This window comes from Girardinichthys multiradiatus, chromosome 9 (assembly GCF_021462225.1).
Source record: "Girardinichthys multiradiatus isolate DD_20200921_A chromosome 9, DD_fGirMul_XY1, whole genome shotgun sequence".
NCBI lineage: Eukaryota > Metazoa > Chordata > Actinopteri > Cyprinodontiformes > Goodeidae > Girardinichthys > Girardinichthys multiradiatus.
Genome location: NC_061802.1, coordinates 26,951,999 through 26,970,121, shown reverse-complemented (window position 1 = coordinate 26,970,121; position 18,123 = coordinate 26,951,999). Strand labels below are relative to the sequence as shown.

Genomic DNA, 18,123 nt, shown 5'->3' with positions numbered 1-18,123 from the left:
TGGACAACAACAGAGAGATATTAGATGCGCCTTACTAGGGCTAAAGAGAAAAGAGACTAGACTGTTGCTCAAAATTCCTCTTTGCAGATACAACTTTTCCATTTCATTTTCAAATCAAGGTCCCAGAGTCTGGGGGAAGAGTAAAGAGGCACAGACTTCAAGCTGCCTGTGGTGCAGTGTGAAGTTTCCAGACTTATTGAGGATATAGGGAGCTATGGCATCTCCTTTTGTTGCTCCACTGTGTTATTTAGATTTTTTCTTAAAATATTTTTCTGTCTTATTTGATATTCTAATTTTCCAAAAGACTGAAATTTGGGTTTTCATCACCTGTAAAGCACAATCATCAGGATCACCAGAAAAAAGCACTTCAAATAAACCACTTTGTTTGTAACAAACCTCTATAATATGAGTAGAGATTCTGTAAGTTTACACAAATAAATTGAACTTTTAATAGATTTTGTAATATGTAGAAATGCACCTGTATTACCGTACTAATATAACTAAAACATGTAAGTGTGTTTGCCTGTAAAGCTACACATAGTCTGTTTTATTATTTATTGTATCATGTATAGATACGCACATATAAGAGTGGTGATTAAAGCCAAGAAATGAGCACACTGTATGTGTGTAATTTAGACTTTTTTTCCTGGAAACTATTTCTGGAGTTGGAAGGAAATTTTTTAATTGAGCTTTGAGCTATATTATTAGAACACCGTCCCCGCCTTTAGATAATCCAGAAATAGAGAGAAGCAGGACTTGTCGTTTCCAAGTGCAGCCTTTCTGCTCATACTTAAGGATAGCTAAAAATAGAATGAAAGCTGAATAGTTGAGAAGGAGAAAGAAAAGATCTGACCGATGACTTACGGATTTGATTTAATCAGATTAAAGGACATTTGCATCATCAGTGTTTGGTGTCATATTGTTAGGTCAAAAAGTGCTTTTGCTCTTGTAAGACAGAACACGAGTAGACTACTTCGTGACTCTTCATGCAGAATCACCGTCAATACAGCCCAAAACAAACGGGGAATAGATTTAAAACCTGTGATAAAAATAGTATCTGTTACGCTTCGGGTTTAAGCAATCTAAAGTGGAAACACGGACTATTTACTTTATTATATACAGACACACCCTAATGTACACAATAGAGCTTTCATTTGATTGCGTGAACATGTTTAACCCAACTGTCTGTGTAGTTTTTATTAATGTTGAAATAAACAAAATTCAGACTGTTTTGGTAGAAAACCAATAGTGGAAACCAGCTCCTCTTGGCTCTCATTTCTTTGGACCTTTTTCTGTGTTTTCTCACACTCACACCAACCTTACACTCACTGTGTGAATCCTGAGATGCTCTGCATAAAACCACCTATGAAAATGTGCAAACCTCCCTCTGTCACAGCAGCAGCATCAGCCATCAGGCTGCCAGCTGAAGGGCTGCCCCTTTTGCTCTCCTCTCCCGCAGTCCTCAACAGCCATCAGTCAACGATGTTGACAGTATGGTGGATTATTACCAGTTTCTTTGTGTCTGTTGTATTCTAAATGTTTAGAGATGTTAAATGTACTGTGTGCAGTGTGAATAATGTGTTTGTTACTGTGTATTTGTGCACAAAATGGGGTTTTAACAATCTGATAATAAGGAATCTACATTTGTTTCTAAGACTTTGCTTAGTAGCATTAAGGGATTATATTAATTATACACCTTTGAGTTTCTTAGTCATAATGGGAGGATTTAAACAGTTGTTATGTTTTCTTGTGGCATTATAGTATAGGAATCCATAATGTCTATAATGTTAAAATGCAGGCACATCCCAGGGAAGTTTTTTGTCTTATTTTATCAACTAAACATTTGATCCTCTTTAAACTCTGCCTTGTTATTAAAGTATTCTCAAATAAATGACAGATTGATCCAATATTTTATTAACCAAATTGACCAGCTCCTAGAATGTTTTTAAATAATTGAATAAGCTTCAGCTACAGACTATTTTCCAGTGATCAAAGCCTCCTTATGTGGTAACAGATGAAGCCTGTCTTATTTAAACCTCTAACTAGCACCCGATGTTCCTTCTTGCATTTTAAGTGTGAGGTGTTGCCATGCCAGGATTTACAAAGCTCTACCTGTGACATAAATGTCTCGACTCTAAGTAAAATCACATTTGAAGAGGTAAATTCAGGCCAATAATAGTAGATGCTAACATTCTGCAAGTTAGTTTTGCTGTAGGCAGCAGAAATTAATGCATGGACATAAGAAATGCTGCATGTTGTTAAAGCAATTGGACATTACTGCTGCTTCAGAAATAGATCTCATATAAATTGTGAGACATGATGGTGGAACTGGTGGTTTGCAGCCAAATGCTGCACCAGAGAGATTATAGTTTCTCATTGTTGTATGTTTGAAAATATTGTTCCGCCGTGGGTTAAAATGTGGACACTTTGGCAGAATAAAACCTTTGATGAACATAGTCACCCTTAGTTAAACAGTGTGTTGTCTAAGGTATGATTTAAAAAAGAAAAAATTAGTTATATAATATTGTTGAAGAATTTGTAGATTGGATTTATTTATTCAGTTATATTTTAATATTAAATGTTTAAACATCTTTTAATTTTTTTTATTATATGGTATTCATTGTTGGAGCAGTTAAATCAAGGAGGATGAAATGTTTCTGGTACAAATTTGTCAAAAAGTAAAAAAGTTGTCATTAACTTTTTCTATTCTTATGGAAACAGAGTAAATCATTTAGTGAAAACTTACACATTATATATTTTGTACTCCTTTTTTTATTGTTTTTGCATTTTGTTTTTGTTTTTGTCTTCAAAAATGTTTAGTAAAAAATATTTTTTTTTTAATTGATTTTTTAAAAATAAAATCTTTTGTGTTATGCCAATGATTGTCATGTTTTTCCATCTCCTCATTCTGCTCTGTCCTTTCTTTCTCATGAACCTCTTCTCATCTTCCCCTTTCTCCTCCTGCTTCTTCTCGTAGATCATCAGTAACATGGAGACTCCAGTGACAAACGGCCCCAGCGGCGGAGGCACCACAGCCAACGGCCCAACCAACAACAGCCGTGGCTGCCCCTCGCCCATGCAGACCGGTCCAACAAACGACGACAGCAAGACGAACCTCATAGTAAACTACCTGCCCCAGAACATGACCCAGGAGGAGTTCCGCAGCCTGTTCGGTAGCATCGGTGAAATCGAGTCCTGCAAGCTAGTTCGTGATAAGATCACAGGTATGAAAATAGGACTGGGTTATTGCTTTTTTATATTCATATATTTATAAGTAACACAGAAAAAATTGAAAATCACCATGTAATTTGGTGTCTTTCCAAATAAGTCTTAAAAACATAACTGAAGCTATAGGTTTGTCACAACTAATTCACAAGCACATGTTTAGCTGAAGAAAAAAACATTTCTTAAGCCTCTTGAGGTATATGTTAAGTCAGAAATTGAGAGAAAAACAGGATATTATTAACTCTATTGAGTCTGTTTATGGGCTGCACGGTGGCGCTGTTGGTAGCACTGTTGCCTTGCAGCAAGAACATCCTCGGTTCAACTACTGGCCGGGGGTCTTTCTGCATGGAGTTTGCATGTTCTCCCTGTGCATGTGTGGGTTCTCTCTGGGTACTCTGGCTTCCTCACACAGTCTAAAAACATGACTATTAAGTTTGACGGTGTCTCTAATTTGTCCTTAGGTGTGAGTGGGTGTGTTTGTGATTGTTCTGTGTGTCTCTGTGTTGCCCTGCGATGGACCAACCAACTGCTGGAGATTGGCACCAGCTCCCCCGGTACCCTGTATTTAAGAAGCGGGTATAGAAAATGGATGGATGGAGTTTGTTTATAGGTACATGGGTATGTTGCCTATATAAAAAGGTTGCCTGTGTAAACATAATATATTCCTTTTATAATATAATCCACTGCAGTTATTAAGCTTAGCCTACTGGTTCGGTCAGAATACATGAAGATGAAAATACAAAATCTGTTCAGGTAGTAAGGAGTTGTTGATCTGATGGGTAGAGCAATTGGTTGTTGTAGCTGGAAGTGTGTTTGGAACAGGAAGTAAGAAAGGTAGCTACCATTAGATGCATTTATTTTATTCAGGTTTCTAAATGCTGCCAGCTACTGTCACAAGGGGAGCCTCAACAGAGCAAAAAAATTACAAAACCCAAACAGCAGCAGCAAAAGGCCTAAGTAAATAAGATTTTTCAGCTTCGCTGTGACAGGTTGCAAAATGTTTGTTTCTCAACATAAACTATGGGACAAGTCAGTTTTAAAGTTGCTTTTAAATTGGTTCAAGTTGTCAGCAACATCATATACTTTGCTTTTGAAGCATTATTTTGTGCTTTTTAAAAGTTTTCTTTTTTCACAGAATGAACAGGCTCACTGGTTATTGCTATCTCTATTATTTTAAAACAAAATGTATTATCCAGTTGCACAGAAGCAGTGGCATGCATGTTCTCACTGCTCTGTCGATTTTCCTTTTCTCTATTACACCTTCTAGTACATTACTAGCCATGTAGAAGTATAGTTTCCGCCAAAAGCCGTAATTGATCTGGTTAGTGATGTTGGACTGCTGTAGAGGCTGGAGAGCTCTGATTTTTAGTACAAAGTACTTCGAAGCCGTATTCTGTTCTAAAATCGAACACTTTCTGCGCACACTTTCAAAATTCTTTCTAAAATTTCATTTTCTTTCATGTTCATTTGTACACAAGCACTACAATAGCTAATTGGTAGGAAAGACATGCATTTTTAGCAAACAGCTTATTTCACTGATCACATTACATGAGGAAAGGCAAGTAAAAAGCTGCATTTGTTGAATGTGTTAAGAAGTGACACATTACATGGCATGATTGGACTTGTGTGCGAGCCTTACGATTCAGGTGATTGAGAAGATTTGTTTTCTGCGACGTGTACAGCGTCCTTATCCCCAGCGTGTTGAAGAATGGCAACTTAGCCATGCAGCAAACTGCCACATGTTCTCCAGAGGTGTTTAAATTAAGCAGCACTTTGCGGTGCTAATCACGGCTGTAATCTGGGCGTAGTGGCTGTGTGGGTGGCCATGCAGCAGATGGATCTTTGGTGGGGAGGGGGGTTGGGGTGGTGGCACAGCTCCATGATAATGCTCCATAATGACTTTCATTTTAGATCCTACTTACTGACACTCTACTCCTGATAATCTCATTAAAGAACACCAGGCAGGCAGGCAAGATCCCCAAGCCATGGGATAGCAAGCAGGCAAGCATGGTGAGAAAGTAAAACACACCCATGCACAGATATATATGTGAGCTACATCATTAAATTTGATTTCCTCTTAACTAAAAGTCCAGCAGAAATGACAGTTTGATTGTTAACCGGGGATGGCTGTAGGCCGAACACTGCTGCCTCCTCCTGGGCTCTCACTCTTTGAAGCATATTTCTTCTGCTCCGCAGCTCCTCTTTTGGACCATCTTCCTCTTAAGCCATAATGGGTCACAAAATGGAGCCTGAGAGTCGGATACGTCAGGATAATGGTGGATGTTGTGTTTAAAAATAACCCTGGGATACCACATGCTATCATCATCACTATCAACGCGTTCTCTCTCCACCTGGTTCTTTTCTTCACTCCCTTTAAGTGTGATTTGCCAAGCAGACACAGTGAGGAACCAGGCGAGCAGCAGATACTTGGAGAGAGTTTGAGAAAGGAACAGCATCGCTGTAAATCTGCTCTGCTCCTAAATGGAGATTGAGAGGGACGAGGATCTTTGTTCGCTGACTTCTTATCCATTTATGGTGCTTCTCTGCTCTGCACTACAAGGACTACCTGATGACTTAGCATCAATGCAAAAAGTGTTATAAATAAATCCTGCCCTCCCTCTGTCTACCCCTGCGGTGTATGCCTGTTTTGCTCTCCCATGGGTGCAATTTTCCCGTGCAAACTTTTAGGCTAACAAAGCACTGATTCCTTCCAGCAGGGAACGCCAAGAGGCTTCATGCTCTCTAACAGTTATCCAAATCATTAACAGACTAAGCCAGGTTTGGGAGAGGGAGGGTGGTAAGTCTAAAGAGATCTCTTTTTTTTCAGGCTGCAGCGTACATTAGAAGCCTATCCTCATCTATCATTAAAATGTGCAAATGAATGTGAGGAAGATCGACATTTAGAGGCTTTCTTTTAAAATTTCTGAGTGTGTCATGATTTTAAGACGAGTATTTCTCTTGCTATGTTGAAACTTTAGGGTCGGGGATTTCAGTAGTTCCAAATTATTCATACTGGTGGGAATTATAAGACTTGTCTTCTTTCATATTCTGTTATGCTGAGTTAAAAATACAAAACTGGTTTTTAGTAGTTAGAAAAATTTACAAAAATATTCTCAAAAGCCCTTTGATATATATTTTCTATCTACCAGTAAGGGTGGTTCTCTTAGTATTATCTTCATTATTTAAAATGCGAGCAAGCCCACTTCAAACAAACAATAATTGCATGTGTTTCCCAGCAGTGTTCGAGTCCTGACTAACCTGCTGACAAGGTGTTAGCACATGAACTTCTCAGAGGTATGCGAGACAGACAGGTCCTCAGCATCCTCGCTGCTTCCTGTGGACTTGCTCTTGTCAAATCCAATGACGCCAGGATGGCGTGAGGCTCAGGCGAGTGCTGGCAGGCGTAGACACTTCAGCTTTGTCTGTCACTCTGGCTGACTTCAGCCAGTAGAAGAGCCACCTCTGGGTGTCTTTCTTGTTCCCTGCACGGCTGCCTGCTCGCCTACCTTCATGCCTGCTTGCGCAACTTCTTCTGCCTGGTGCTTTCATAAAACACCAGGGACATGCAGGTTAATCTTTTATTTAAAGCTAGCTCACTTCAACCCACACATATACACACACATGCACACAGGCCCTGGGTATCCACCTGTTCATGTCTTGTCTGCCTGTATAGATGCGAAGAAAACACCGTGCCTTGGAAAGTGATTTACAACCCTTGAACTTCTTCACATTTTGGTTTTGGAGCCACAAACTTCAATTTATTTTATGGGGATTTTATGTGATAGACAATTAGTGCCCAACTCTAGTCTACAAGAGCCAGTGTTTTACACTTGTCCCTTGTTCAACACAGCAGAATGATTGGATTAATTATCTTCTTAGTATGCCATGAAGCTCTTTACAGGCTTTGTAATAAGTTATTCATTTAATTCAGGTGTGCTGAACCAGAGGAACATCTAAAACATTCAGGAAACTAGCTATTGAGGAAAAAAACATATTTGTGTTAATTTCTTTTCCCTATTGTTTTAAATGTTAGAAAAAGCAAATAAAATAATCACAGACAAATAACCAACCTGAGGGCTAAATTTAAGTGATACCTTTTTAGACACCAGTTAAAACCTGTATTCAAGACTTGAGAAAAATTCATGTGGAACTTGTACTGAATCAGCACTGCCAAACATCTACATATGCTAGTGCACACAGAAATTTAATTGACTGATCCTTGTCAGCAAGTAATTTCACAGGATAATTTTCCTGCATCAGCTGCATTGGAGAAGAAAGGAGCACATTTGTTTTCATAATGATATGGAGAATAAAATAGCTTTTCTATGGTGAAGCAAGAATTTAAATTCAGTGGGGCGGTAGCCGTTTGGGGGGTGGGGGGTGCTGGAGCAGTCCCACATCTTGTTGATTATTACAGTTAACCATAAGGGAACTGATGCAAATTATAATGACAATGTAGTAAGCCAATCAGATGTTGACTGAAACTAGATGGAGAGAGAAGGTTTTGTCAAATTGTAACATTGTCATGTTAGTGTATTTTGTTGTAGCTGTATGTGATAGACCACAATAAAGACAAACATAATTGTGAAGTGAAAGGATCCATAAAAATCTGAAATCTCAATTCTGCCCACCTGTATGAAAGTTAATCTGACTATAAACACAGCTGCTCTGTGAAGGCCACAGATGTTTGTGGAAGATAAGATCATGAAGCCCACTGAACACATCCAACAGGTCAGGGATACCATCCTTGAGGAGTTTAGGTTATAAATCCTTTTAATCTAACAGAAGAGTTTATGCAATCCTCCAATAATGAAGAGAATATGGCACAACTGCAGAGCTACCTAAATGGGGTCATCCAAACAAGCTAGCAGACCAGTGAAGGAGAGCTTTAACTGAAAAGGAAGATATGTGGTAACTCTGAAGGAGCTGCAAGGATCTATAACTGTTACTGGTGCACACCACAAGTCTGGCCTTTATACAAGACCGTCAAGAAGAATGCCATTCTTGGGAGAGAAACCCATAAGAAGTTCCATTTAAAATTTGACTCAAGCCATCTTAGGCAAATATATGGGAGAAGGTGCTTTAGTCAGAAAAAAAACATATTTGAACAATCTGGACTGCACACAAAATGATATGTTTAGGAGAAAACTGCCACATTCGTACAAAGAAACTGGTGGTGGCAGCATCTTGTTATTAGGTTTCTCTTCTTCAACAGGGTCACTTAAGCTGGTCTTTGTGGATGGAAAGATAGATGGAGCTAAATATATGAAGAAAGGATGTTAGAGGCTGGAAAACGCTTTAGACTGGAACAGAGGTCCCCAAACATTAAGCCAGAGCTACAGTCCAATTCTTTACATCAAAGCACATTCCTGTGTTAGAATGACCCAAAGTCTAGACTGAATTCCAGTTGAGAATCTGTGGCAAGACTTGAAAATTGCTGTTTACAGACACTCTGCAGGAAGCCTGACTGAGTTTGAGCTATTTTCCAAAAGACATTTGGCAAACATTTCAGCGTCTAAATGTGTAAAACAAGTGGAAACATACCCCAGAAGACTTACAGCTGTAATTGCCCTCGAAGGTCGTCCATAAAAGGGTTGGCTTAGTGGACTTGAAGACAAATACGCTGGATGATTTTAAGATTTTTACCTCTGAAGCATTGACATTGCAGTCATAAAATGACTAATTAATCAGTGGGTATGAGTACTATTTTAAGACACTGCAGAACTAAATCATATCAGGTCACTGGAGGTAATATTCACTATATTACTGATCTACAACTCTGTTTTAGTAGATCAAAAATTAATATTCACACCATAATCGTGAGTAAAGCTGATTATTTTCATGCTCCAAGTTAAAATTTGAGCTGTTTTCACCAACATTACCTCTTAAACACCTAACTGTGATGTTTTTCTCAGGAGTTACAAACTGCTGTAAATCCTTGCTAAAATCATACCAGGAAAGATCTGGTTTGGTGTTTATATCCCACATACAGGTTGCATTTATCTGAACCTGAAAATAGGCTGAAGGCTGAAGACAGTGTGAACAAAGCTGACATGGAAAGAGATGAAAAAAGGATTTGACATCTCTAAAGCCAGGTATTAGGAAAGCTGACAGGCTCAGAGGTGCATACAGAAGCAGGCAGACACACATTAAAGTTTCAGAGTCCCAAGAATGTCCTGTCTCCCCTCTCAGCACCCTCCCTCCTTCAGGTCCCCTTCCCTGCCTCATCTCTATACCTAGAACTGTTCGTACTGAGCTTGCTTGGCTGCACTGTTCCTCTAGTGACCCTCACCTCAGACATCCTCTGTCCGCTTTCATTTCCCTCTGAGTGGCCTTTTCATGGAACACAGGGGTTGTGACTGTCCCTCGTGCTAGCCCTGTACCTAAAGGCAGAGTGAGCCTCCAGGCTGGTTTCTTGCCCTCCAACCTTTCACTCTTTAATGTACTTTATGCAAGTCGAATGGGGTAAAGGGGCTCAGAGGGGTCTAGGCTGGCTCAGGATGTTATACTTCTCTGTCCTGACATAACAGGGTTATCCTCGACTCGAAGGGGGCTCCTCGGTCTGGTCTGTCAGCTTGCCTTCCTCCTATTTCTGAGCTACACTGCTAAACAACAAGCCCACACACTGCAGGCTGCCGTCCACTGGCCCCGAGGCTCTGGGAGCCACCGTGAGGGGGTGGCTTAAATGTGTGTGTGCGTGTTTGTCCCTGAGCGTCTACGTGGGCAAGTGTGTATCTGTGTTGGTGGAAGCAGGGCCTTGGGAACTGAGAGTGGGAGCCTCCTGACTGCTACCTTGGCAACCCAGGAGGGAAATATGCATTGAATGAGTGAGTGGGAGATGGATCTACAGTGGATGCATGTGTGCGGGGGATGCGGCTCTGTTTATGAATTTAGTTATTTAAATGGACTCGATACATGCCACATGGTACGCTCTTACTGTACTGCTGGTATTTGAGGCACTGTAGTCGTTTGTTCTCTTTGTGTTTAGTCCCTCTTCCTGCTCCCAAAGGGGCTGAGAGTCTCTGAGGAAAGTGAAATGTGGTTTGACATAAAGCTGGTGACAGGGTACCTTTTTAAATCTTGAGGAGCTCCATAGCATTAAATAACTCTACCTGAAGTCGCTGTAGCTGTGAAGGGGAAAGTCATGAGATGTGACACAGATAATGACTTTTAAGTTTAAAATTTGGCTCCAATTAAGCTAAATATTCTGTGACATAGAAGTGCTGCTGGTTGTCTTCAGGAGTTTTTGCATCATTTGCTCATAGCTCTCTTGGTCTGCACACACAGCAGCTCCCCTTTGCTAGTTTGAGTTACGTGTTCCTCTGACCTCTGAGTGACAGAAATATCCAGCTGCTGACAGAAAGTGGGAAACAATGGGAAACTGAAATAGATAGCTTGTAAAGGTCCTATCTCACAAATATATTTTATATCTTGTTTTTTTTTAAAACATCAAGCACAGAGTCATGCATGGATTTTCCAGGATACCATGTGTTGCATACATGTGTTATTTTTATGAAAATACACAATGAACAATTTAAATATAATTTGAACACAATAGCACTACAAATTGCTTCTGCCTCTGCATGCAACTGCAGCGCTTTTTTTACAGCAACATCTACAGTTCAAAAGAACTTTTTTGATGAATAGCTGCACAATTTCAGAGAGTATTATTGGGAACAATGGAGCGCAGCGAGGTACACTGTAAAATAGGTTCTCGCAGCTACGTGTTTCATTTGGTAGCTCCCACTTTAGATCAAAGAGAGTATAGTGTGTTGCCTAATGATAGTATGAGCTGGAGATGCTTTCATGTCTGCAGTTCAAGGCTCTTAGTCACATAATACAACAAAAGGTACAAAATAATGACAACCAATAAGCACTTGTATCTCTTTTTTGTGCATATGATCGTGCACCATATAGCCCACAGCATTATAAGAATGTTGTAAAACTTGAATGTTTGCCCGCGTAGCCCAGCATGTATCCACTTCTGCCGGTCATATAAAGATATATGATTTTGCAAAGTTAGTGCTGATTTACTCCTTTCTACCTACTGTATACGAATTTGTGTATGCACAGACGGGAATAAAAATAAAATTACATATTGGTGCCAGCAGGCAGGACACCAACTCCAAGTACATTCATTTTCTCATCTCACACATTGGGCAACCTGCTGTTCCTCAGGAAACAAATAATGGCTTAGTCATAACTCCTCGCCAACACACCAAAGAGCTGCTCGCTAGGAATAGCAGTGATTTTTACCACTAAAAAAAACATTCCCACCTCCCTATACAATTTACGTCCAATTGCACAAAAGGTCTGCCAGAGGAGTGAAGCTTAGCCCCCACCTCTTTACTCCTCCAACCCCTCGTGGTTAGTCTCTCAGTGAAGGCGGACATGTGCCACTCTGTGATAAAGCACTGCAGCTCTGTTGCGGTATCTGAACTGCACATATTCTATCATTAACAACCTACTGTACGCTCAGGGATTATATACTTCACATGTTACATTTGAGGACCCACATACCATTGGTACTTTTATACATTCACATATAAAACGTTTCTTTTTTTATAAAAAAAATATAGCTTTTTGCTACCAAGCAAGTTTGTATCAGTGCTGTTAAATTATGTTCGTAAAGGGCTAACAAATCAAAAACATGTAACTATCTTACCTCATTAAAAAGCCATTTTCAAGAGCAAAGCTTCATTTGGATTCTACCATTCAGCAGCTGATGATTAAAATATATAAGTTAATGTATCTATTCAGTTAATTGATAAGCACAAGGATGATTTTCTTTCAGCTACAATCCCATTAAAGGCTGTTTATCGAGGCTTTTCATTAGCTGCGTCACACTGCCTCAGACGCAGCCATATTTTCTGTAATTATGAAATATCAGCGAACATTCTGTGGTTCTTATCATTTATAAACATACATCTTTTATAAAGTAATACAGTTTCGCTAAATGGATTGTATTTAAAATTTTCCTACAGCACTTCAGCTCTTGTGGGGTGTTTTTCCGATCTGCAGTGGTCAGTATCTGTCAAAAATGGACCAAGGAAGGACGAATGGTGAACTGACAACACAGCAATGGGCTTACAAGGCTCATTTATGCATATAGGGATCCAAAAGCTCACCCCTCTGGTCCGATCCAAAAGACAGGCTAGAGTAGCGAAAACTGATAAAGAAGTACTTATAGAAAGGTGTCAAAAATCACAAAGCAGCAGAATTTGTTGCATATGGAGCAGGATAGTTGTATACCAGTCAGGGTCTCCATGCTGGCCCTGTCCGCTAATAAAAACAGCCACAGTGTGCACATGAGTGTCAGAACTTGCAGTCTAATGTGATGAATTATGAGTTTAAAACCCAGTTTTAAACCCCAAGATGATTATAGACAAATAGCAGACTTGAATAATTATTACTGTTATATTACTGTACATTGTAATATTGTCTTAAGATGATAGTCACCGTGGTTTATGGAATGCACTTTGTTATTTTATTTATTTATTTTTCACTTTTTTCTTGTTTGGAAATATACAGTTTTAAAGATTTTTTTCTTGGTGAATAAGAAGTGATGGGAATAATGTTGCAGGAGATAGGGTGGGTTAATATAAATTTATACTCCCCCACCCCTTTGAGCGTGTGAATATTGTACGTTAGTAAATATTGCTTTATTGTTTGTTAAGTTCAATAAAATTTTGAAATTAAACCAAAATGTATCTATTTTTTAAATGATTACATAGGAAATAAATGGCACCAGGATTAACTATGGGAAGAAGGGAGGTAAGCAGATGTTCTGCTAGGAAAACCTTGGGTCCTGCCTTCCATGTGGATGTCACTTTGACATGTTCCAAACTCCTCAGCATTGTTGCAGACCATGTACACCTTTTGATGGAAACGGTTTTTCCTGGTGGCTGTAGCTTCTTTTAGTTGGAAGGGTTTGAGGAGCACAACAACAAGTTTGAGGTCCTGACCTGAGCATTAGTCAGATTTATGGAGGCCGCACCTCTCTTGCAGGACTTAAAAGATCTGCTACAAACATTTTGGTGCCAGTTTATCCTTTGACGGACTGGGGAGTTTTACCAGCAAAAGTGGGACCAACACAGGACTAGGCAGGTGGTCATAATGTTATACCTGATTGTTATTACCATATAAAACCAAAATCCAAAATCTGTCATGTTGCAGTTGCACTGGTCAGTCTGCACAAAAATACTACACACTGGTATTGTGATGACAGTAAATGTTTAATGTACTGTGCACGCCTAGATGTGGTGAGGACTAGGACTCCAGCTATGCTGATTTATATGACAATGAAAATGACCTCCACAGAGGAGTATGTGCCTTACTTAAATGTTTGCAAAGAGCTTAAAATCAGCTTGTAAAGAAAATGTTTCTGAAAATGAAAAAAATGTCTTAAAGGACTCAAAAGGACCCAGTGTCACAGAGCTAGGGATGATTTTGTGTCAAAACACCACTTTCAATTGAAGTGAGTCCATCTTTATAGACGTATTTGAGAGATATTTTTAACATCTATCGATAACCTTGTGTTGCTGATTGTCAGAACAAGGGATTTTAGAGAGGCGGGGAATCTGGAAAGTAAAAAAGACTCAGCTGAGCTCATCTGGAATTTCATTGCAAATTGAATCGCATTGAATAGATAAACATAAGGTACATACTATTAACAAAATAACTCTAAGTTCATTCAATCTTTCCACAAACTAATCCTAAATTCATTCATCATATTTGTTAAATAATCCTAAATGTATGCATTTAATCCACACATTTGTTTTTCCAGTAGCACTAAAATCCCACATTCTTATGCACACTTTTCCTTTCTTCTATGTTGCTTCGTCATTTCCTGCTCATGTATGTATGTTTTAATAAAGAACTTGGAGCCAGAAGAATGCCTCTCTCAGAGTTATATTTAAACTGCCAAACTAAACACCTGAAGTGGGTTTAGAGTCCAAGAGGAAGAGTGAACGGAGAATGGCTCGATATAAATAGCAGTGGTCTCTCCAGGATGGCAGGTTTTTAATTAACAATAGAGTGTCTGATAATCCACCGTTAATCCAGAGGAGGAGAGGGAGGAGAGGAGAAGAAGAAGAGAAAAATCATCAGCTGTTTGATGTTAGGACTACGAGTCCCTTCTGGCCCTTCCCATGCTCTCTTCTGAGCTGTTCTGTGCTGCGATATCCATAGCCCAAAAGTATTTACTTTGTGAAAGAGCCATGCTCCATATTTTGTGATTCACTTTGTCTCTGACTAACCGCTGTCTGTTCCCATTAGCAACGAATATGCACATGCTGCTCTGCTTGAACTGCCTGGGAATCTTGGAGCTTGTGTGTGGCATTAATGGATAGGGTGTGTTTGCTCGGCAGACGAAAGCATTTGATGGCTGGAGGCTTCTGCTTTAAAAGTCCTAAGCCTGTTGAAACGCTTGATCCGCAGGGGAAACACAGAGAGATGTCAGTCCTGCCTCACTCCCAGGGGGGGTCTGCTGTATAAAACACACTCACCCTAGAGGAAAAGAGGTGTGGGATTTGGCATTTTTTGAAATGACATTAACAAAATGCTGTAAATCTTTCATCGCACAGCTCAATTTATTTTAATTTAAAGTGAGTCATTACATTCTATAGACTGTTGTCACTAAATAAAGGAGACTGAAACTTGTGAGTGCAACACAGATAGTATGGATGTTTCTACCTTTGAGAGTTATTAATTTCAATTACTGTATTTTAATGGACCTAAATGCACTTGCATAGGCAATAATTTTAGCTCGTTCCTCAGATTACAGGCAACTACAAATTAAGAGGCAATAACAGAGATTTTAGGTAAGGTGAAATGAGATCATTTTAAGTTAAGTTATGTCAGGTGAAAACATAAAAACAACAAGAAATTTCACCATAACACTTATTTTGTTTCTGTTTTTTCTCTTTATTTTAGGGCAGAGTCTTGGCTACGGCTTTGTCAACTACATTGACCCAAAGGATGCAGAGAAAGCCATCAACACATTAAATGGACTCAGACTTCAGACAAAAACAATCAAGGTAATCAATGCTGTGTTCATTTATATACATTTGACACAAAAGGTCACAAAAAGAAAGATGGTCAACTTATCTTTTTGCATTTCACAAAGTTATGGAGGCCATGCTAAATTGAAAGGCCTCCCTTTCTTCTGTCTGGGAGGCCTTTCAGATAGCGATGTTGGTATAGAATGTGCTGCCAGGTGATTTTGGATTAATGTGCTTTAGCCAAGAGAAATAAAAAGACCATCTAAATCAAAGTGACACCTTTTAAATGGCTTGTGACTGTGGTTGATGTGCTAATTACCTTTCTAAATGTCAAACTTTAAAGGTGAAATTATACAGATATCATTGAGTAAAATGGAAGAATTGTATCAAACATCCATTTTGCTCTAAGCCTGTTTTATCACTGAGTGTTTTTTCAGGATAAATAGCCAGGCGTTTTGGTTGTCACTGAGATAAAATGGATAAATCTGTACCTGTGCTGCACAGTCCTGCATCCAAACACATTTTACGACCAAAACAGTGAAACCCTGCATGCACTTATTCTCCAGATGCTGTCACAACAACATGAGCCTAATCTAATTTTTCCATCACATATCCCTTTCTTAGCAACGCCTGCTGATGTGTTGCTGTTAAGAGGTGCTGTAATCTGTTGCTCTGCTGCAATCCCTGGATTCATGCTTTCTGTCATCCTATTTAATCTGATCTAGTTGAGTCTGATGTAATCTAATAGGATGGGATTATCTTGTTTGCATACAGGAAATCCCAGAGATTCCCTTCATTCCCTCAACAGTAATAAACTGCCTGACTTGGCCTCTGTTCAGTGAAGGTTTCGGTCTTTAGCATTACATCGCTGTTTGTCACTCGTGAAACCCGTAATGACTTGTTTGTAATGGATATGTGAATTTGTAAGAACAATATTGCATGCACTATAATCAGAGATGAGCTAAGATTAAAGATGCTTAAGTGAGGTTGTTTCAGGATTCATCCTGTTATACTCCCAATTTAAAGCTAATATTAACTCACACATTTTATCTGCCTATTAAATATTTCAAAATAGATTGAATGTAATTTTCTGTGGTCAATTATGCTTTTAAATTAAATTAAATTTTCCTAAATTGCTGTATCATTTTGTGCCCAATGCAGACTGGAAAATTATAGAAAAAATATGGAATCTGATTTAAGCATTTTCAAGGTGTGGATAAGTATGGGAAAAGAAAACAAATGATGGAAAATGTGTGTATTTCAAGATGTATTCGGTCATCCTTATTTTTGTCCATCTATCCATCCAACCAACCCATCTGTTACCAGCAATAGCAACAATAACTAGTCTGTAAACATCTTCCACAAGGTTTAGGAGAGTGTTCATAGATGAGAAAAACAGAATTGGAAGTGATTGTAACACCACAATAATTGACTGATGGTGTGACCCAATACCTTGGGCAATATAATGTATTTAAAGCCTAACCACTGTAGAAATATATATATTTAAATTTAATAGTGCACTCCTGTAATTACATTTTCAGAATGGGATGAAGAGTAACAAAGAACAATATCTTAGTCTTGAATTTTGGAATTTTTACATGAGAAATGTAAAATCCTAACCATTGCACTCTGTGCCTGAGGACAATCCCTGGATTCTTATTTTAGATCAAGTTATTTACAAAGCCCTTTAAAAGCAGAAGCATGTAATTGCCATCTAGTGGTCAGCACATACAAGTAAGAGGGTAAAATGTGAAACAGTCAACCTGGAGAGGTAAGTGAAAACGTGTGTTTTCTGTGAAGGTTTGAGGTTGTTTGCACAGTGTTACAGTCTGAGTTTGTAGATTTTCTTTTACACTCTCAATGACGCAAGAGACGGCCTCAAGTTGTTCCTGAGATAAAGGAGGTTCTTTGTCATGACAGAAGACAACACTACATCTCCATCTGACACTATCACTCTTTCACACTTAATTTTCTTCCTCCCACTACCCCCTTTCTGTGCTTTCTCTTCCCACAACAGACTCAAACCCCCTAAAGGCAACAAGGTTAATTAAAAGGCAGCGCAGTTACTCTAAAATTATGTTTGTCATTCTTCATGTCACACCCTTCCCACTCGCTGCCAGTGTGCTCAGTCCAGAGAGTCACATTCTCCCGGGCAATGTGCCTTTGACTTGATTTTACTTGTGCAGCTTCCTCCGTCGTGACACCTCCGATTTCTGTCAGCGGTGCTGCTTTCCCACCGAGGTGTGAGGGGAAGCTGCGCACTGAAGGTGCGAAGAGCTCACAGTGACACGTGTGCACACAATCCGAGACAGCGTTTCCAGCGTTCGCCTGTGATTGCTTTGTGATTACTTTAATCTTAGCACTTAGTTTTTCAAACTTTTTCCTGCACACAAGCAGCGCACGTACACTCCTGTTTCACACATGCATCGCACTGCACAATGCTGCTCACAGCTTGAGGAGGTGTTGATGGATTAGACATCTGGAGTTGGCTGACAAGGAGAGAAAATGAGGAAGAGCTGTACAGCGAAGAAAAGAGGAAAAACCAAAAAAAGAGAGGGGGGCATAAAAAGGCACACTCTAGAAAGGTTTAGCGAGGCAGTACGCAGGAAGCAAACCGATGGAAAATAACCAGGCAGGGAAAAGGGAGAGAGCGGCAGGGGAGGAAGAAGAAGACAGGGGAGCTGAGCAGATAGGCTGAAGAGGGAAACGTGTGAAAGAAAAGTGAGACTCAGAGAAAGCCAGCTGTTCCCAATCCTATTCTCTAACAAGCAGGATTTCCATGCTGTTACTCAAGGATATGACCACATATCCACTATATTTGCCTGACTTACACCTTATTTGACGACTTATGTCACTGCTTGTCAGGTGTAATGAAAGTACTGGAAGGGAAAGCTGC

At 39.4% G+C, this 18,123-nt stretch overlaps 1 protein-coding gene across 4 annotated transcripts in view; it reads left to right on the top strand.

Annotated features, from left to right (window-relative positions):
- The window catches only part of elavl4 (ELAV like neuron-specific RNA binding protein 4), a 117,735-nt gene that overhangs the window by 56,409 nt on the left and 43,203 nt on the right, over window positions 1-18,123 (top strand). For all 4 annotated transcript variants that reach the window (XM_047374829.1, XM_047374826.1, XM_047374827.1 and 1 more), the window contains 2 exons: window positions 2,978-3,224; window positions 15,160-15,263. In XM_047374829.1, the coding sequence (XP_047230785.1) occupies window positions 2,978-3,224; window positions 15,160-15,263 (351 nt within the window). The remainder of the gene's footprint in view (window positions 1-2,977; window positions 3,225-15,159; window positions 15,264-18,123) is intronic.